The sequence below is a fragment of the Platichthys flesus genome, chromosome 1, assembly GCF_949316205.1.
Source record: "Platichthys flesus chromosome 1, fPlaFle2.1, whole genome shotgun sequence".
Lineage (NCBI taxonomy): Eukaryota > Metazoa > Chordata > Actinopteri > Pleuronectiformes > Pleuronectidae > Platichthys > Platichthys flesus.
In genome coordinates, this window is record NC_084945.1 from 15,206,174 (window position 1) to 15,224,327 (window position 18,154).

The 18,154-nt window shown below is 39.9% G+C and overlaps 3 protein-coding genes across 5 annotated transcripts in view; 1 reads left to right on the top strand and 2 right to left on the bottom strand.

Moving 5' to 3' along the window:
- Positions 1-42: 42 nt before the first annotated feature.
- pigb (phosphatidylinositol glycan anchor biosynthesis, class B) lies at positions 43-4,639 on the top strand. The gene is made up of 12 exons (XM_062386637.1): positions 43-459; positions 1,023-1,152; positions 1,375-1,492; positions 1,583-1,687; positions 2,032-2,162; positions 2,262-2,402; positions 2,487-2,538; positions 2,619-2,830; positions 3,710-3,774; positions 3,869-4,088; positions 4,173-4,350; positions 4,430-4,639. Exons 1-12 carry the CDS (start codon positions 348-350, stop codon positions 4,541-4,543), a joined length of 1,578 nt encoding a protein of 525 aa, XP_062242621.1. The 5' UTR covers positions 43-347; the 3' UTR covers positions 4,544-4,639.
- On the bottom strand, positions 4,509-12,989 carry ccpg1 (cell cycle progression 1). 3 transcript variants are annotated; one of them, XM_062386620.1, is made up of 11 exons: positions 12,888-12,989; positions 11,593-11,681; positions 10,865-10,979; positions 10,502-10,584; positions 10,007-10,196; positions 9,779-9,871; positions 8,304-8,645; positions 7,738-7,853; positions 7,301-7,420; positions 5,882-7,191; positions 4,509-5,385 (listed from the first exon to the last, which is right to left on the bottom strand). In XM_062386620.1, the coding sequence occupies exons 2-11, from the start codon at positions 11,650-11,652 to the stop codon at positions 5,193-5,195; spliced, it is 2,622 nt and encodes an 873-aa protein (XP_062242604.1). In that variant the 5' UTR covers positions 11,653-11,681; positions 12,888-12,989; the 3' UTR covers positions 4,509-5,192. The 3 variants fall into 3 exon arrangements, with proteins under 3 accessions (XP_062242604.1, XP_062242597.1, XP_062242612.1); XM_062386613.1 differs by having other exon boundaries at positions 10,502-10,587; XM_062386628.1 differs by lacking the exon at positions 9,779-9,871 and having other exon boundaries at positions 10,502-10,587.
- Positions 12,990-14,274: 1,285 nt separating this feature from the next.
- prtga (protogenin homolog a (Gallus gallus)) overlaps positions 14,275-18,154 on the bottom strand; it is a 28,392-nt gene continuing 24,512 nt past the window's right edge. Inside the window, exon 19 of the mRNA XM_062386661.1 lies at positions 14,275-17,982. Coding sequence (XP_062242645.1) covers positions 17,590-17,982 — 393 coding nt within the window. The 3' untranslated portion in view covers positions 14,275-17,589. The remainder of the gene's footprint in view (positions 17,983-18,154) is intronic.

Here is an 18,154-nt window from a genome sequence, read left to right on the forward strand (position 1 = left end):
TTGTGTCAAGCTTTTATTTTGAACTCGGGAAGCGTAGTTCCACCGGAAGCCGGGCTGAATGCGGAAGCGCTAAGGTCGTGGTGTGTTGTTTTGAAGTGTGCGTGTGTTTAGAGTCGTTTATATGAAAGTGTTAAAGTTGAGTTGTGTTGGTTGAATAAATGAAAAGTAGGATACAGGTGGTTCAGCCTCATCAGCGGTTATTTCACGTGTTTTGACGTGTTTATGAGGACCTGCGTGTGATTGGATGGAGTTTATTCTCTGTCACACTGCCTGACAGGTGATATAAACACACACAGAGAGAGAGACAGACAAACACAGACACACACACGCACACACAACATGTCCTGATGGAGAACATCCCAACACGTCTGAGGTTCGCCAACAAATTGGAAAATGTGAAACTGCGGAAGAGAAAATCTCAGCTGTACTTGAAGGAAGAAGAATGTCCACTGAACGATGGTGAGGCTTTTATTTTGACACATTTAACACTGAACATGAGCAATAATGAAGAACTTCACATTCAAGTTTTGCTGCTTTACAGCTCTTGTTGCACTCACCTGTCCAAGTAGGATTTTCTCACAAAACAAACTTTGATGATCTTAAACTGTGACTTAATTACACTACAAAAATAATATTAGTTGTGATTATGCTATTTTATTATCATTTATGCTTTTTGTTACTCTTCTGTTACTTCTTTATTTTGTTATTAGAGAATATATGATAAAATAATAAGTAAATAATACAATTAATACAATACCAATTATCTGGTAATAATACTTCAACTTATTATAAATTAATCTATTCACATAAATTTACAGTTACTCATTTGTTAAAATTTTCTCTACAATTTCCACTTATGTACTTTTGCTTCAGTCAACATTTAACTGGAGGACTTTTACCGGATATAGAGTATTTTTACATTGTAGTACTGGTTGTGTAACTTCATATATTAATAAAGTATTAAGACAGTGATAATCAGCTTTATGATGAAAATTACGTTGTTTTTCCCCTGCACCCTACAGGTGAGCTTAAAGCCAAAGTTATTGGCTTTTGTGTCGCGTTCAGGGTCATCAACTGCTTCCTGGTTCAGACCAGCTTCGTCCCCGATGAGTACTGGCAGTCTCTGGAGGTTTCCCATCGTATGGTCTTCAAATATCCTTTGGGCTAAATTTTCTGAGTGTGACTGTGTTGATGTAGATTTTTAACTGTGCCTGACAAAAGTTTTTTTTACAGCCTTTCATGTTTTTTTATGTAAAATGCTAACATAAATGTTTATTTGTAAAATGACAGTTTTAATATCGTTAGCTAGTTACAGCTTCATCACGATCAGATAGGATTGTTATTGTTGTGCTGTTACATCCTTAACAGTCTGACCTATGGGTATCTGACCTGGGAGTGGAAGGAAGGAATAAGAGGATTCTCCTATCCACTTTTTTTTGCTTTCATATACAAGATATTACACTTCTTTAACCTCGACTCAGTTCACCTCCTGGTTAGTTCACATACCTCAATATGCAGACAATATGTTTTTTGATCAGACATTTTTATGTTTTACTAAACTTGCTCCTTGCTGGCTCTGCAGAAATGGCTTCCCCGAATATTCCAAGCGCTCCTGGCGGCGTTTGCTGACGTAAAATTCTTCTTCCTCGTCCGAACACTGGAAAGTCGGGACGTTGCAAAATGGATGGTGAGCCGTGTGTCACTCAATGCACTTCACTCCAACAGAACCAGTGTATGCTCACATCTAATGCTTCATGTGCACAAGTCAGACAATATTTTCTTACTTTGATTTTAGGAAAAGACACAACTTCAGAGAAGTGTGTTTTCTGTATTGAACCATGAACACAAAAACATAAGATCACCAAACATGATGTAAAGCAATACTGTAATTTTTACTATAACTGAGCCTTTAGGGTTGGTTTGGTCTTTTCTTCTTTAGATTTCATCAGTTTATTTAGAAACATAAACGCCTCACTTATCTGATAACCTTAAAAGAGACTTTAAAACATGTCTTGCTGTTTTCATGTGCAGTTCTTTTGCCAACTGTGCTCGTGGTTCACGTGGTTCTGCTGCACCCGGACTCTGACCAACAGCATGGAGACCACCATCACCTGTCTGGCTCTGTTTTACTTCCCTCTGCCCGGATCCAAAACACACAGCAGGTCTTTGTTTGCTTGTTAATATCTTTTTTTTTTATTTGCCCTTAATCTCCAACATAAAAAAACTGAGACTCATGCCATTGGTGTTGTTTTTTTTTCCAGCAAAAAATATTTGACCTTAGTTGCCATGGCCGTCATTTTTCGTCCCACGGTGCTGATCATCTGGTTTCCACTGCTGATCTACCATTTCTGGCAGGAAAAGAACAAACTGAGACTCATCACTCATGACTTCGTTCCCATTGGGTTTGTACTTTCCCTCTTAGTTTCCACTTCAACTACATTTTCTCCTCCTTTCTTGATTACAATTTGTTTTGTCATACTTCCCAGGGCCTTGGCTTTGGTGATTTCAACAGTGATCGACTGTGTGTTCTATGAAAAGGTAAAACTTCAAAAACGTATCCACTAGCTGCTGCTCATGAAGTCAGACTGTTTGTACCAGTTGCTCTCTGTGTTTTCCAGTGGACCATGGTGCAGTTCAACTTCCTGAAGTTTAACATCTTTCACGGTGTGGCTGATTTCTACGGCTCTCACCCCTGGCACTGGTACTTCACTCAGGGCTTCGCCGTCGTCATCGGCCCTCATCTTCCCCTCTTTCTTCACGGCTGCACCCTCGCCTTCAGAAGATACAAAATCCTGTTGGCAGCAGTCGTGTGGACCGTTGTGGTTTACAGGTAAAATGATAAATTGTTTGTTCATGTTCATGGGCCTGAATTTATAAACTTATACTTAAGCATAAATAAGAGAATTTACTCTTCAAATGCCCGGTTACATTCTTAAAAAATCCTCCCGTCTTGTTTGATTTTTTTCTGCAAAGCACAATAGATTAACTGTGTAGTTTTGTTTATTTGTGTAAAAAAGTAATGGTTTGTTTGCACTCAGTTCAAGACTTTCCTTTCTTATAAAACAGCCGACTTATTCCCTTTTGGATAATGTAGAAACGTGTATTTGTTCCCATTCATGTTTAACTTGCAGTCATCTTCTGGCCTTCGCTGGACCATTGTTGTCTTTCATTACAGTCACCTGTCACTCAGTGGAGCCATGTGAAACACTGAGTGTTTGATGTGTGCACAAAAACAAACAAAATTGAGACCCACACATACAGATATACACTTTTACGCTGCTAGCAGTCATAAACTACACAAGGTGCCTTCAAAGGTTGTGTGAAGGATTTAGCAGCATCTAGTGGTGACGTTGTAAATTGCAACTAAATACCACTCCTCACCCTCCTCTCTGTGAGCACGGAGGAGAATATACAGTGGCCCTCAGGTAACATCCATTCTGGGCTACTGTAGAAACATGGTGGTGGTGAAGCAGGTTTGCTCCTGATGTAGATATCAAAGGCTCATTCTTGAATTATGAAAACATAATTAGTCTCAGGTGATGCTAGACAAATGAAAACAACAATTGTATTTCATTCAGTTTTTGTGGATAGAGCCTTTAAATCCTGCACAGTGGACCTTTAAGGGATATGTTGTTATGAGCAGGTGGATAAGTAGTTCCTGGTTTATTCTCCACAAACAAACTTGACACATTTTACTCCTTTGTGTTAGTTTGCTTCCTCACAAGGAGTTCAGGTTCATCTATCCTGTGCTGCCTTTCTGTATGATCTTCTGTGGTAAGTGTCCACTTTAAATTTTAAATCTTTTTACTGGACATACAGTCATATGTGGGTTAAATCCAAGGTTCTCTCTGTTTTACCTCCACACCAGGGATGTCTTTGGCTCATTTGAAGTCGTGGCGTCGAGCTGCAGCGTTCGCCTTGTTCGTGTCCAACCTGGTTCCAGCTCTCTACACCGGCCTGATCCACCAACGAGGAACTCTGGATGTCATGAGCCACCTCCAGACGCTCTGTGATGCCGACGGCGTGTCGTCGCCTCCGCAGCTGGATGTCCTCTTCCTCATGCCCTGTCACTCAACACCTTACTACAGGTACAGCAAGGTATTTAGGAGTTATTGTATTGATGAAGTTACGATCATATATAAACAGCAGATGATGGTTCGCTCTCCTTGCAGCCACGTCCACTGCCCCATAAACATGAGGTTTCTCGAGTGTCCTCCGGATCTCGGAGAGGACGGGTACGTCGATGAAGCAGACCGATTCTACGAGGACCCTCTTCACTGGCTCAGAACGTCGTTTCCATATAAATCCTCTCTGCCCACCCACCTGGTTTTCTTTGATGTATTGGAAAAGGTGAAGTATTAACTCATATTTCTGCATGTAGATATTTATGCATCACTTCAGTTGCTAACACGTTTTTTTGTTGTTGTAGGAAATCTCAGTGTTTTTAAAAGGGAACGGCTTTTTGAGGACGACAGAAATATTCCACACTCAGTTTCCTGAGGGAAGAGTTGGAGGAAGCATCTTTATTTATGAAAGGCACTGACAAACACTGCAGCAACGGAAATTCCTCTCGGAGAATAATATATTGATATGTCAGATGTGTGTGATTTTTTCTAATTAAATTTTGCGTGAAATATTTTTTTTCTGTCTTTGTTTTTAACCTTACTTACTAAAGTAAAGTAAAAGTTCCAGCCGCAGTTAAAACAAGCTTAGGGTGGAATGTTAGAAAACAGCCTTTTAACTCTTAAAGGAAATTAAAACCAATTCACACAAAACTGTTTTAGTAGCAGCAAATTAAAACAACTATTTGACTGTACATGAGATGGATCATCAATGTGGATGTTGATTTTCCATTTTGTTTAACAAAGCACAATAAATACTTCTGCTTAATATTTAGAAACAAAGGTGCTGTGGTTGACGAGGAGCATCAGTGGTGTTTAAGCATTAAATCATGGAAATTAAGTGTTTAACATTTGTAAAATTTTAACCGATGTTACAAATGTGCAGATGACATCTGTCTTTCAAAACTAATGATGACTTCACTAATCGCAGAACAGCTCCAGGACGTTCAGTAGCATTAAAAAAGTTAACATTGTGCAAACTTGCAAAAAAAGAAAAGAGACTTTGCATCTTAATACAAAAAAAGAAAAACGAGAACCTGCAACAATAACAACGAACCAGCTGAGATGATTTCAGTACTTGGGATCAAACGGCAGCGGACCCAGTTCTATTTTGACATCAGCCATGTGTCTGTCTGTGTTTCTTCCTGATCGGCTCCACTTGCGTTCACTCTGTCCTCGGGGTCTGGCTTTCTGCTGCTTACGTTGATGATGCTTTGACCGGGTCTCCTCCTTTGAGTCTGTGTCAGGTCTTTCAAACGGCCCGCTGTGAGAATCCAACACAAAACATGAACATTAGAGTTAAACTCATGATCAAATTCACCATCAAGCTGCAGCATGATTATGAAGGAAAACGAGGGCAGGAGGTGCGTCAGTCATAACTTGGAGTTTTTAAGACCTTTTTAGATGCCACTGAAAACCACCTCGATGATCTCCCTTGTACCAAGTTTTAAAGACTTTTGACACAGTATAGTTTGCTGCATAAGCACGGTGTAGGCTGGATTGAATAGCAAGTTTAACACATACACTTAACCGAAACCAACCAGGACCAGTACTTTTACTACTTCGGTCGAGCAGAGTTGAGAACCTAACTAAGCGAAGTGATCTGATCCCACATTAGTATCAGGTTATGTTTTTTCATTTCAAGGGGAAATTCATGTATTTTTAAGGTGTAAAGGTCTTCTGAAAGTCATAGTCAAAACTTTGCACTTTGACTTGTTGTAAAAAAAGACAGTTTGTGAACATGGCTAAAGGAGACGTACCTCGGTCTAGAGCGTTTTGTGTAAACCTCTCCGAAGAGGTGCCTGAAGACAAAGTCGTCCAGGTCTCCGAACGTGTCATCGTGGAGCCCTTGGTACTCGTGCATGTCCGCCAGATAGTCCTCCACACCGCTGACAAAGTCTGTGAAGAGCATCTGGTCGTGGATGAACACCCCGTTGTGGAAGAAGTTGTTGACGAACAGCTCCAGCTCTTTCCAGTGGTGGAAGTGGTCGACCTCCTGCTGCAGGAAGCTCTGCAGCAGCTGGTGGAACTCGTCTGCTTTGATCGGCTCCATGGCTTTGTTGAAGAGACTCATGGACTCCTGGTAAGCGCAGTCAAAAACCCCAGAGCATCCTTTCAGGTTGGCCTTCTGGCTGCTCGGACCTTGATCTTCATGCACTTTATGCTCGTATTTGCGAGTGTTGTGGCTGCTGTGGAAGAAATCGTTGGTTTGGTGCGCCTGTCTGTGATGAGGCTTGTTTGATCTGTGTTGCCAGGACTCTTTTGAGTTCCTCTCATCACGTCTCTTGGTATAAAAGCCTCTGGCCTTGTTGATGAGAGTCGAAGCTGAATCCTTGAAGTTTCGGAAAGTTGATTTGACAGAATCTGAAAACTTCCTCAGGTTCAAATTCACGGCCTGTTTTGCTTTTTTTATCTGCTCTTTGTGGTGGTGGACAAACTCCTTGGTGGAGTTTTTCACAGCATCAAATGTCTCTTTCACTTTCCCTGCCATGCCCTTTTTAGGTTTCTTCACTTTGGACTCTGTGTCTCCTTTGGCTCGTTCTTCTTTGGTCTCCAGGTACAGCCTCTCCCACAGGTCAGAGCGCTGTTGTTCGAAGCTCAGTCTCTCCTCCAGCTCCAGCAGCCGTGACTGTAGCTCCTCTCCCTCTGACCCAGCCTCCTTTCCAGCTATGGGGATTTGACTTCTCAGAAGATTCAGCTCTCTCCTCAGCTCATCTGTCACCTTCCTCTCCTTGTCAAGCTTCTTCCTCAGTGTCTGAGCTTCAGCCTTTAATCCTTCCCTCTGGACGTGGATGTTTTGGATCTGCTGCTTCTCCTCTTCCAGCTGCTCCTCCAGCCTCTGATTTTCTGACAGCAGTGAGTCAGCTCCAGCTCCCATCGTCTCCAGATCTATGATCTTGGAACGCAGGTTCCTTAGCTCATCCTGTAACGTGGACAAAGACTTTTCCTCACGTGCCAGAGAGCTTTTCAGCTGCTGGTTTTCAGCTGCCAGCTTCTGCTGCTGTGCCACAGCCTTGGTCTTCTCCTCAGCCTTCTGATGCAGCAACATCTGCAGGTCCTTTCTCTGGGCCTTAATGGGAAAAAGAAAGTGATGGCTTTTAAAGTGGTGTTTACACTGTTTTATGATAACGTTTGCATATGTGTTACGTTACAAAAGCTATACATTAACTTCAGGTTACCTGAATGTGCTTCTGTTTAATGTTGATCTCCTGATTCTCTTTCTTCATCTTCTCAATCACGTCTGTGAGCAGTGAAATCATGTTTTGCTCATCCAGGTTTTTCAGGTTTTCCTTATGAGCCTGAGAGAGAGAGAAAGAAAAAGGTAATGATCATTTACAATAATTATAATCAAGAATGACTAGAGTCAAAACTACACCTCTCCGACAAAATATTAACGGTAAGAAAAAAATGCAGATAAAAGGTTGGATTTATTAGTGATGTATTATAAGGGCTGTGCAAAAAGCTTCTATATTTCTGGTCCGTGTGTATTCTTTTCTGGTTGAAAGAGCAAGTAATTTATGAAAATCTGTCTGATGCATTGTACCGAATGAGTTAATGACTCTGTAAAATCCATGATAAATAAATGTAATATTGCTTAACCAGTGATGTCACTGACCTGGTTTATCAGAGGTTGTTCTCGAACATGCTGTTGAAGCAGATCTCTCACAATATCGAGCTCATTCACTCCGATGTTCTTCACTATTTTCCGTCTTTCTTGAATCTGGACTGTGCCTGTGACATTTGTAACACAACAAATCATTTACATACACAGCTAAATGTATTTATTTACATGCAAGATAATAAATTACTGTTGGGTTAAATCTAAATGTGGTGAAGCAGCAGTCTGCAGTGATCTCTGACGTCTATGAAGTCAGCAGCACAGGATTATGAGGAACTTTAAAGTTCACATAAACACTGTGGTTCCCACCAAAGATAAGAAACTCTGAGGCTTCTCCTGTAGCTGCTTTTAACACAAAACTGAAGAAAAGCTGAAAAAACTCTAAAATCAGTGCAACAAGGACAACATCTCATCTGAAAGACACAGGGTCCGAGCCTTATATATAGAAACTATGTGATCTTTCACAGATTACTGAGAACTGCAAATAAATTCTGCTTACTGGAGATTTAAAAGCATGAATATTCTCTACATTAACAATAACAAGTCCTTTATAAACTTCTTACCATAGAATTGACCAAAGCTCATGATGAAAGCTATGAGGAGTGCGAGCAGGATACACTTGTTGAGGACGCTGCTGCCCTGACCCTGCATTCCAACATCCACAGCAGGTCCAACTTCAGCCGGCTTCTCCTCCTCGTCCTCCTCTTGCTGCTTCTCCTCTTTGTCCACGTCTTCCTCCATCTCCTCACTCGGACCAGACTCCAGGGCCTCCTCCTCAGGCTCCGTCACAATGCTCGAGGTATTCTTCCTCACCCTTCGTCTTCGTATAATATTACTGGGGCTCTGTCCTGCCTCGTCCTCACTGCTGCTCGAGTTGGTCACTGCCGGCTGCTGCACCGGGAAAACTACAGAAAAATACACACAGTTACGTTTGCAGTGATGATATGAAATAAAATACATTTTCACAAAGAGGTGCACACAAAATTAACAGGCTCAGAAAGCAAGCACATGTGATGCTACAAATGCACATAACAACATATTAATACTTTACTGACTCTTTATCTACACTTGTGTTCAAGTTTTGGTTAAAATGCATTCAAGGAAGAGTTCGACATTTTGGATAACATGCTTAATTTGGTTTCTTGCTTAGAGTGAGAGGAGAAAATTGATACCAGTAAATATTCCAGTATATATCCGTGTGACACTGCATCATGTTGCTTTTACACTTTGGTTTTTCTACAGATTTGTTTACATTCTTTAAACATAAAGAATGTCACGTTAATTAGTGAGCTATATATGAGCTGGTACGTGGGTTTTGTTATCTTGCCATTGACAGACTCACTATTGTCCCCTGCCTTCAGACTTTATGCTAAGCTCAGCTAATAGGCCGATAACTGTTGTCCAGATCTTTTTTGTAGCACAGTTAGCTGTCAAAGCTTAACAAAGCTTTATCCGCTCATCTATAGCGTACTGATAAAAAATTGGTGTCCATTTTCTTCTCTAAAAACCTGAAAAAAGGAGCAAAAAGGCCTATTTTCCAAAGTGTTGAAATAATCCTTTAGGCACCATATGGAACACAACATTTACAAATATTAAGACAAAAGAATAATCCTGAATAAAATAGATTTACTGGACGGTTTGTTGCTGCTGGTTATCTTTGTTCTCCAAAATATACAAAATGCATTAAAAAAAATTACTTCAATAATCTGCTCAGAGATAAAGTGTCTTACAAAAATGTGTAAATCAAGTTTATCAGCACATCATTTTAATGGGAATTCTCCATTATATGATGTTCTATATAACTTTGTAAATTAATGACTTATCTATTTTAGTCAGTCAGACCTACATAGACACACTCATGCACACCCGTGGAGAAACTGTGAGCTGTGAAGAAACAACACAGGACTTCTTCTGTGGCGGAACATGCTTTAAATGCACACATCTTTGACCAGCATGTGTTCAGCAGCAGGATTAGGTCTGTGAATTGCTGAGCAAGCTTAGCAATATATTAGATTCACTCTAGTTTCACACTGGCCACCTGCATGAGAGCGGCCTTCAGTGAGCTTGCTCCGCAGATGGTAGCCTAACTTCACCAAACTCTGTGGAAGTATCCAGTGACTCATCATCAAACCTGTTTTGGCGATGTAGGAAATGGGCAGAGGAAGAATTATGTTGTGTTGATGTGTGGAATTTCTCCTTTTTCACAGTGAGTGGCAGTAAAATATGTTTGCCAAAGATAACAATAGGAGAGGTGAGTGTGTTGTACCGGTCTCTGCAGCAGTGAAGGCGTACTGGCTGCTGCATGATGTGCCGAGGTAAAGCTCTGCGTTGGCAGCTACCTCCTCCTCCCCGTCTGCGTGCTCGTCCTCCTTCAAGTCTCCCAGAGTCACAATGTCAGAGTGATCACTAAAAGTCAACAGAGTCACAGGCTCTTTCCCCGCAGCACCATCTCTGTCCTGCAGAACACACAGCGAGCAGCAACAAAGTGGTTGTAGATGCTAATTAGACATTTCACAAATCTGTTAAAGGAAGTACAATAGAAAAATGTGATGATAAATGTGTCTTTCAATCCACACAAATATCAAACAATTTAAACACACAAAACAATTTCACAAATTCGCGTATCACAACATGACCATTTTTTATTATTTATTTTTCATTTGTAGATCATGAAAACACTTTTTTATTTATTTATTTGAGTCTAATTTCTTTCTAGATTATTTATAAAAATGACTTGCAAGATATTTTAAGGTCTTCTCACCTCAGAGACAAGCAGTGTCTCATCTTCCGTTCGTTCTTCCAGTGTATCATCAAGTAAATCAGCATCTCTCTCTTCATCACACCCTGCTGAAATGTATAGAGTTATAGTTGATAAGATTAGCGTCAGAGATATTAGATCATACATATATACTCGTCATAATTATAGTCCCTAAACATTCATCTGTCAATTAATGTCTTGATTAACTGTATAAATTGTGAAAATAAATCCCTATCATAATCTCTCTGAGATATTCAAATGTCTTCTTTTTTTTTAAAACAGCTCATAAAAACCAGATAATTCACAATAATCATATTTGACAAACTGTTCCTAAATCAGTCAGTTATATGATAGAGTTTGTCCCACCTGCTGCAGAGGCTTGTGTGACCTGAAGCTCTGCTTTCTCCACCGGAGGGCGCTCTAGCAGCTGGGCTCCATATTCCACTGCAGCCTCCAACCCCAACGCCTCGATATCTGAGCCCTGTAAACAAAGTGAACCACCATTAAGTCTGGCCATGATGCAGTAATATCTTCTCTGGTTCAGATTAACAACCTCTACTTTATTATGTACCCTAACAATAGATGGTATTAAGCAAGATCATGTGACCCGCTCGTTTGATTGTAAACAGAAATACTCCCAACAGTATGAATGACATTTGCAAACAAACATCAGTTGGCCGCCAGGATGCTCCCGGCAATCAGTGTAAAGTTTCATCAGCCAAACATTGGCACATTTACAGGCACCACCATCAAGAAGTGGAGTCTCAGTGACTGAATAATAGGGGAAATAAAATCAGTAACTTACATTTTTTGAATTGTCTTATTAAGTAGGAAAAACAGCCATTGCAAAGATTTTAATAAAAAGTAAGTCTTCAGTTTCACAATTTCAGCTACAAGACTTGTCTCTATTCAAGATTACAAAGGTTAGCGCATGTGATCATAAGAAATCAGTCTCCAATGAAGAAGAGACATCGTTCCTCTTTCACAGAGATAAATTATAATTTAAAGTTTTTTTCCCCTTTTTTTGTTACTTATACAGTGATAATCGAATGGAAAAAGCAGAGATGAGGAGTGAAGAAAAAAAAGGTTGATACCTCATTACTGATAATGGTCCAGCCACAGGACGACTCAGCATCACTTGATGTCTCCGACATTTCTGGTAGTTGTCAGCAACAGATAGTAACTACAGGAGATCAGGTTAAAAAATAAAATGTGTTAGATTCAGTAAGCAAGTTTAAGCAAATAAAAAAACAAGGAAATTTGATCAATACAAACTTACCTGTGCCCATATGTAGGACACTGATGTATAAAAACAACACTAACTTGTTTCAGGACTTGCTTGTATATTCTCAACTACAGACATACTCTTCATAATAAACTTAAATAATGGCTTTGACCATGGTCCGCTTTGTTCCAGTAAAGTGTTACACTATAGTCAACAATTCAGGCTATATGTTTAAGATATTAAGAGATTTAACTATCATTAATATAACATGGTGTTAACTTGTTGTTGTGGTATTGTCAAATAGGAAGTGTAGCACATCTATAAGCAGCTCTATAGCAGCTTTGTTGGATACCCGCTATATCTCTCTTTTTCTACATTATCCACCACTCCTGGAAACAATGACACTAACATCAGGAGAAAACCAACAGACCTAAACCAAGCTGCCTGTTTCTGTTCACTGGAAACAACAGTGGGTTAGTTAGTGCAACAATTGCACAGAGATATAGTTTACGCACCATCAATCCTTTTTAATTGAATTTAAAGTCCTACCTTTTTTAATCAAGCTTTTAATTCAGCATAAGTTTGTCTTATGATTCTGTTCATTCCTATGATTGATTTGTCTTTTTACACTTATCTTCTGTGCATTTCACTGCATTTCCTTTTCTATTAATTCAAATTTATTTTATCCACTTCTGTGTGGCTTTCGTTTCCCAGGACTGTGAAGGACTTTGGCTCAACTATTGTTGTTTTCAACGTGTAAAATAAACACATCTGTTTACTTTAGAGCAATAAATGAGTTGAATTCATTTTAATATAAAGCATCACTGTGACGGAAGACAACACAGTGGTTCATTCACACCATGTGTGTGTGTCGCCCTCTAGCGGGGGCAGCAGCAGCTAACAAGAGATGCGGCCTGGCTGGATTCAGACATTTGCTTTAACAACAGACATGTTAGCGTCAGTAAGCCGAAGCGAACAGTAGCATCGTCTCTTAACGTTAACTAACGCTGTACCGCGGTGGTTTATGGGTTAGTTAACTAGTTTAACACGCTGGTTGCTAACGCCTCTAAGCGCCTAGTCACCGCCGCGTCGACAACGTCCGCCATCTTAACCCACATGTAAAAAGAGCTTCGTTCGGAAGCAGAGAGAAGTGGCTGAACTTACCGGTGTTTGCGCCTGAAACGCGGCAGCTGTTGTTGCATCCACCTCCAGAGTTGTTGCAGTCTACCCGACTATCCTCCTACAACCCACCGGAGTCGGGAAATGTAGTTTTACATGGGCTCATTTGAACACCACCTCAAAGCCTTCAACCGAAGTTTACAAACTACATTTCCCGGAGGCCTGCGCGGTGGACAAACTGGCTCGGAGAGGGGGGGCTGCGAAAAAAGAAAACATAAACAAGGAAGCGTGACAACGCAGCAGAGTTAACGAGGGAGAGAAGACACGAAACATGAGTCATGGGTTGTTGTTCTGGTTGTGTTAGCAGAGGGCTTGAAATAGCATTTTTTTTTATAGCAAGTGTCCGTGTCCGACGGGAAACACGTGGCTGTCATTGTTTTGACCAGTCTCTCAAACTCACCAGATGAAAGGATCCACCTGAAATGTTGCGCGACCGGTCGATAATGTTCATTAACTCAATCAAGCCTGTGGAGTGATTTATTGTTGTAACATCTGTGTAACTAGTGCGGCTGCAGCCTTCAACAAAACCAGCACATGTTCTATATACATCTGTGTGAGCCGGATACACGAGGCACGTTCAGAAAAATGTGACTTTTACAAAATCTACAATGTATAAAAGCACCAATTTTGGCTTTAAAGCAACTTTATAGCAACTTTAAAGTACATTTTACAGACCAACAGCGCCATCTGCAGCCCAACATGGCGATTAGTTATGTATAGGGCTTCCTGCATGAGCAACGATCACATGTAGGGGATTCTTTCTAAGTCGAATAACTCCTGCAGCAAATAGACATTAAAAAGAAAATGGAAATCTAACAGTTGTCATGCTCTTTTGTGTTTTTCGCTAATAACCAACTATCAGACATATAATGTAATATCAATACATTCTGGATAACAATGTCCTGAAGTCAGCAGAGAAAGTGAAACTAATAAGAAGCTGCATGCCTCGACAACAGGACAATGGACAAAGGCCGACATTAAAATCCACCAAGAACACAATACAGGCAAGTGATATTTTCTACTGTTGAACATGATGCTGCTGCCCCAGCCACCACATTCCTGTAGAGGAGATTTTTTCTTTTTCCTGGCCAAATAAAAGTTGAATATCTTGGAGAAAGGTGATTAACAGGTGTCACTATATTATATTTTTTTATAGGAAAGATGTCAAAGGACCGAGAATCGGGAATAAACGGAATAAACATACATACATAACATTTTGGTTTAAGAAATAATTCAAGTAAAAAATGTACACAGTGATTTCATGAGTATGTTTTGTATTTAAAGCAACACAACAACTAAACAGTTCTTGTTAAAAAAAGATGAATGCGTACAAAAAGTTGTTTTCTTTTCATTAGTGTACTTTATTATTTAAACTGAGATTCAGATTTTCATAATTTGCCACTTTCTAAAAATCTCCTAGCTAGACATTTTTGGCAAAAAGAAAACAAAAACTTGCAAATTATTTTGCTGACAAAGACAAACTGACAAAATGTAACAAAACATTAACAGGAAACATAATAATTACAAAAAGTTACATTCAATTTTCAAGAGAAGACACCTGCTTCTCTTGAGGGCGGAGCAGCTGTGGGTCCACCTGAGTTTGACTGTAAATGACCCAGAGCGCTCCACCGTACATAATTTGAACTCAACATTACTGCAGTAGGAAGAACAAAGAGCCAGTCTGCTCATACACAGACGAGACTGTGTTGTATCCCTTTAAATTCAAATGCTCAAACAGGAACACAATTCAAACATAACACCATTCCTGAAATGAAAGGCAACAGGACGACATCCTGGTTCCATCTCAGTCTCACAGACAATAATGACAAAGTGTATTTCATCTGTACCTACAACGGAATATGAAATAATTAAAAACCTGAGGTATCACTTCTGTATCTGTATAGGCTGCACGAGGCCCAACCTGAGTCTGTACTCCACTAAAGCTGTAGTTTTTGTGGGGAAGGAAGTCAGTATCTTATCCCAGGTAAAATACTTCACATCCGTTTGAGTTAGAAAGGAAATGTTTATTCTCCTTTTCAAGATAAAAATGATCCACTGTATCAAAAATCCATTTCATCTCAGAAAACAACCGATTTTAAAAAGAGCCAAACTTGATTTTGTGGAAATTCATGATTAAGAATCGTAGGGTATCAATCGTAAAATGAGTAAGAGAACACTGGAATTGACAACATTTCACACAAAGGTAGGATGCTTTACAACGAATCTCTTGCCAATGTGCAACGGTGACCTTATAAAAAAAAAATCTTTGGTTTACATTGTTTGCTTTTCAAAAAAAGAAAGAAAGCTAAACTGATTGTGTCACATCTCAGCCCAAACGTTTCCTCTGATTGAATCCTCTGCAGGATCCTCTGATTAAAAATACAGCATTGTGAAAACACACGTACATCCACTGACCTTTCTGAAATCTCTCATATGCAATACAATCATTAAAAACTGCAATCATTACCATTTGGGACATCGTAAAGGATAGTCTTTTTACAAATAAAAACATAAAAATCTAAATAATAGAATCATATGCTTCATAGATTGATTGTTTAAAATGTACTTTATATATAGCTCTAACCAGGAAATATCTCAAATACAAATTTTAATATCATCTTAATATTTTTGTTAAATTTATTTTTCACTCATTCACAAGTTGAAAAATCAGTGGGTGCACATTTACACATGACTGCACTGTTGCAACACAGACTACTATCAATATAATATATTGTATTTAACGCTTATTATTTTGAGCTACAATGTACAGATGTCTGCTTGCAACAGTTTTCGAGGAACTCTGCGAGATGATCATTTGGTTTGTTTGCATAAGATTGATTATTCATTGTCACTCCATCGTCACTAAGTGCCCGTGAATCCTGCTGGCACTTTCCCAGAGATTTAACCCGCAACTCTCTTCTCTCATTTTGTCGCAGATCAAGGCCACTAATGTGCAAGGCTTCGTTTGTGGAGCAGCACTTCAACTGATCTCCAAGGCCGCGATTAAAATCTTTGGTCGAATGTGTTCTGATTATTTCACCACTCCTCAGTAACCTTCTGCAAGAGATTAGTTGAGAGACTAAAATAAACTTGGGTAGCAAACAACTCTTTGGGTAAATAGCGTCACCGCTGCACATTGGCTAATAATATAAAACTACTTGGCAGACAAGTGCTAATCTTCATCTACTTTACAGCAAAGCAAAAATACTACTTGGAACAGAACTACAATGTGTACTCTGTAGTACATATCTTCTAACAAAAATATAGATTTTTCATGGTGTTCATTCAATTTTTCACTTTCATCTCGGATGAAACACTTTCCATTGCTTTTTTTTGTAAAATCCTTCTTCATGTGATGCATCCTCACGTGGAGCATCTCCCTCAGAGAGATTAGGCTTTGGTTTCAGCCTCTGAGGGCCTTTTTCCACGTTAAGGCCAATTGTAAAGCTTTTCTGTACCGGCATGCCGCTGAAAGCACTTCTGGTGAGATTTTTTAAATGAACAAAAAGGAGGAAAGTCAACAAACACGAGGGTCTGTTGTAAGAACAGACATTGTCGGACCGGAGGAGAAACTACAGGAGGGGGGGGGGGGGGGGCTACACAATATCTGAGATACATTCATTGCATATTCTACTAGGCAATTACACACTACAACATTTTAGTACTGAGACGATACCCTGTCAGTTCACCATGTAACTCTACATGACTTTTCAAATGTACTAAATCTTTTTCCCTGAGTTTGGGAAAACAATGAGACAATAAAATAAGTTGTTAAACGAGGTAGTATAAAACAGGAGGAGCAAGGGCAGCTGCACACTGACATTCATCATTCCTTTCATTCCGTTACTCAATAAGGGACAAAATGAACACAAAAAAAAATATTAATACTGGCTCAGTACCTCAGCGACATCTGGAGGAGATAAATAACAAACTGTTCATGTGTTTAACATCCTTCAGTCCACAGCACAGGTGGAGCAAGGAAGAAGCGGCAGCGCCCTCACCATCCAGTAAATCAGGACAAAGTAAGAGAAAAAGACAAAAACAGGATGACAATCAGAAAGAAAGTCACCAGGAAGTATAAAATGTGTTGGAGCTGCAGCCCGTCACATAACGTAGGTATAAGTAGTTATTAAATATACAGTGGAAAGTTTACCCGGAGGTAAACTGAGGTAGATAATCAGCGACAAGGACTCATTCTTCCCTTTCGCTCCAGTGATAAAACTCTCTTAAATAATGTCGGAAATGTCCCTTTTCCCATTTTGGACAATCTTCTTTTAACATTCATGGTGGGTGAGATTTTCTTTCAAAAACAAACAAGCACAACTTAAGAGAGAATAATAATAAAAAAGACATTCATTGAAAGAAAAACAAAGATGTAAAAGGAGTCAAAGTACCTTCAATGCCAACGTTTTTATAGTGTAAAAAGTCAGACAATGGCCTTTTTACACTATAACAAATGAGGAATAAGGTAAAGGAAAAAAAAAGACTACACCTCTCTCTCTATCTCTTTCTCTCTCATACGGCCATTCAAGCCTGTGGTAACTTCAATATTTATGTTATGTTGTGTAAATAAACAAAATGAATACCATGAATGCCTTTACACTCACTCTCACATGCACACACGCACACAAACACACGCACACAAACACACGCACACACGCACACAATCACAGGCATTACTACAAACTTAGAGAGAAAGTGCGGATTGAGAACTGCCCTGAATCTCGTGGTGACAGCAGTCGTTCTCAACAGACTTCATTAACTTCAGGTCAGCCTCCGACAGCTCGTTGGGTTCTTCAGTGGGGCCGCTGCAGTCTAAGCCTCCAATGTCCTCCGCCGTCAGAGATGGCGGGCGGCTGCTGGCACCAGATGATAGGTTGGTCATCTCTGTCTCGTCATGAGAGTAGCGACCCGAGTCGCCTGTTTCATGGCTGCCCTCACTGCTAGAGGATCCCTCTGTGTCGCCATGGTGGCCGAGCAGGGACTGCAGGTTGCCGGGCTGGTCCGGAGAAACTAGCTCGTCCTCATAGGTTAACATTGTGATGCCCGACTGGTAGGTGACGGCGCCATGTCTCATATTCTGCAGCAATGAGAAAGTAACGAGTGTTGTTAGCTCATTGTTAAATGAAAGAGAGCTCATCTTCATTTTACCCTAGCCTTAAACTTAATAGTTTCTGTATCCATATTTATATTTACTAATCAACAATGTTTTTCCTTTCCTCTAAATTGTATTGCTCTTACATGCAAAACAA

Excerpts from the sequence above, each read along its gene's own strand:
- pigb (XM_062386637.1), top strand. The coding sequence starts at position 348 with ATGGAGAACATCCCAACACGTCTGAGGTTCGCCAACAAATTGGAAAAT. Across the intron at positions 2,831-3,709 it reads TGGACCGTTGTGGTTTACAG|TTTGCTTCCTCACAAGGAGT; the intron begins GTAAAATGATAA and ends CCTTTGTGTTAG. Across the intron at positions 3,775-3,868 it reads TTTCTGTATGATCTTCTGTG|GGATGTCTTTGGCTCATTTG; the intron begins GTAAGTGTCCAC and ends CCTCCACACCAG.
- ccpg1 (XM_062386613.1), bottom strand. The coding sequence starts at position 11,652 with ATGTCGGAGACATCAAGTGATGCTGAGTCGTCCTGTGGCTGGACCATT. Across the intron at positions 10,588-10,864 it reads CACACAAGCCTCTGCAGCAG|CAGGGTGTGATGAAGAGAGA; the intron begins GTGGGACAAACT and ends TATACATTTCAG. Across the intron at positions 7,421-7,737 it reads AACAACCTCTGATAAACCAG|GCTCATAAGGAAAACCTGAA; the intron begins GTCAGTGACATC and ends TCTCTCTCTCAG.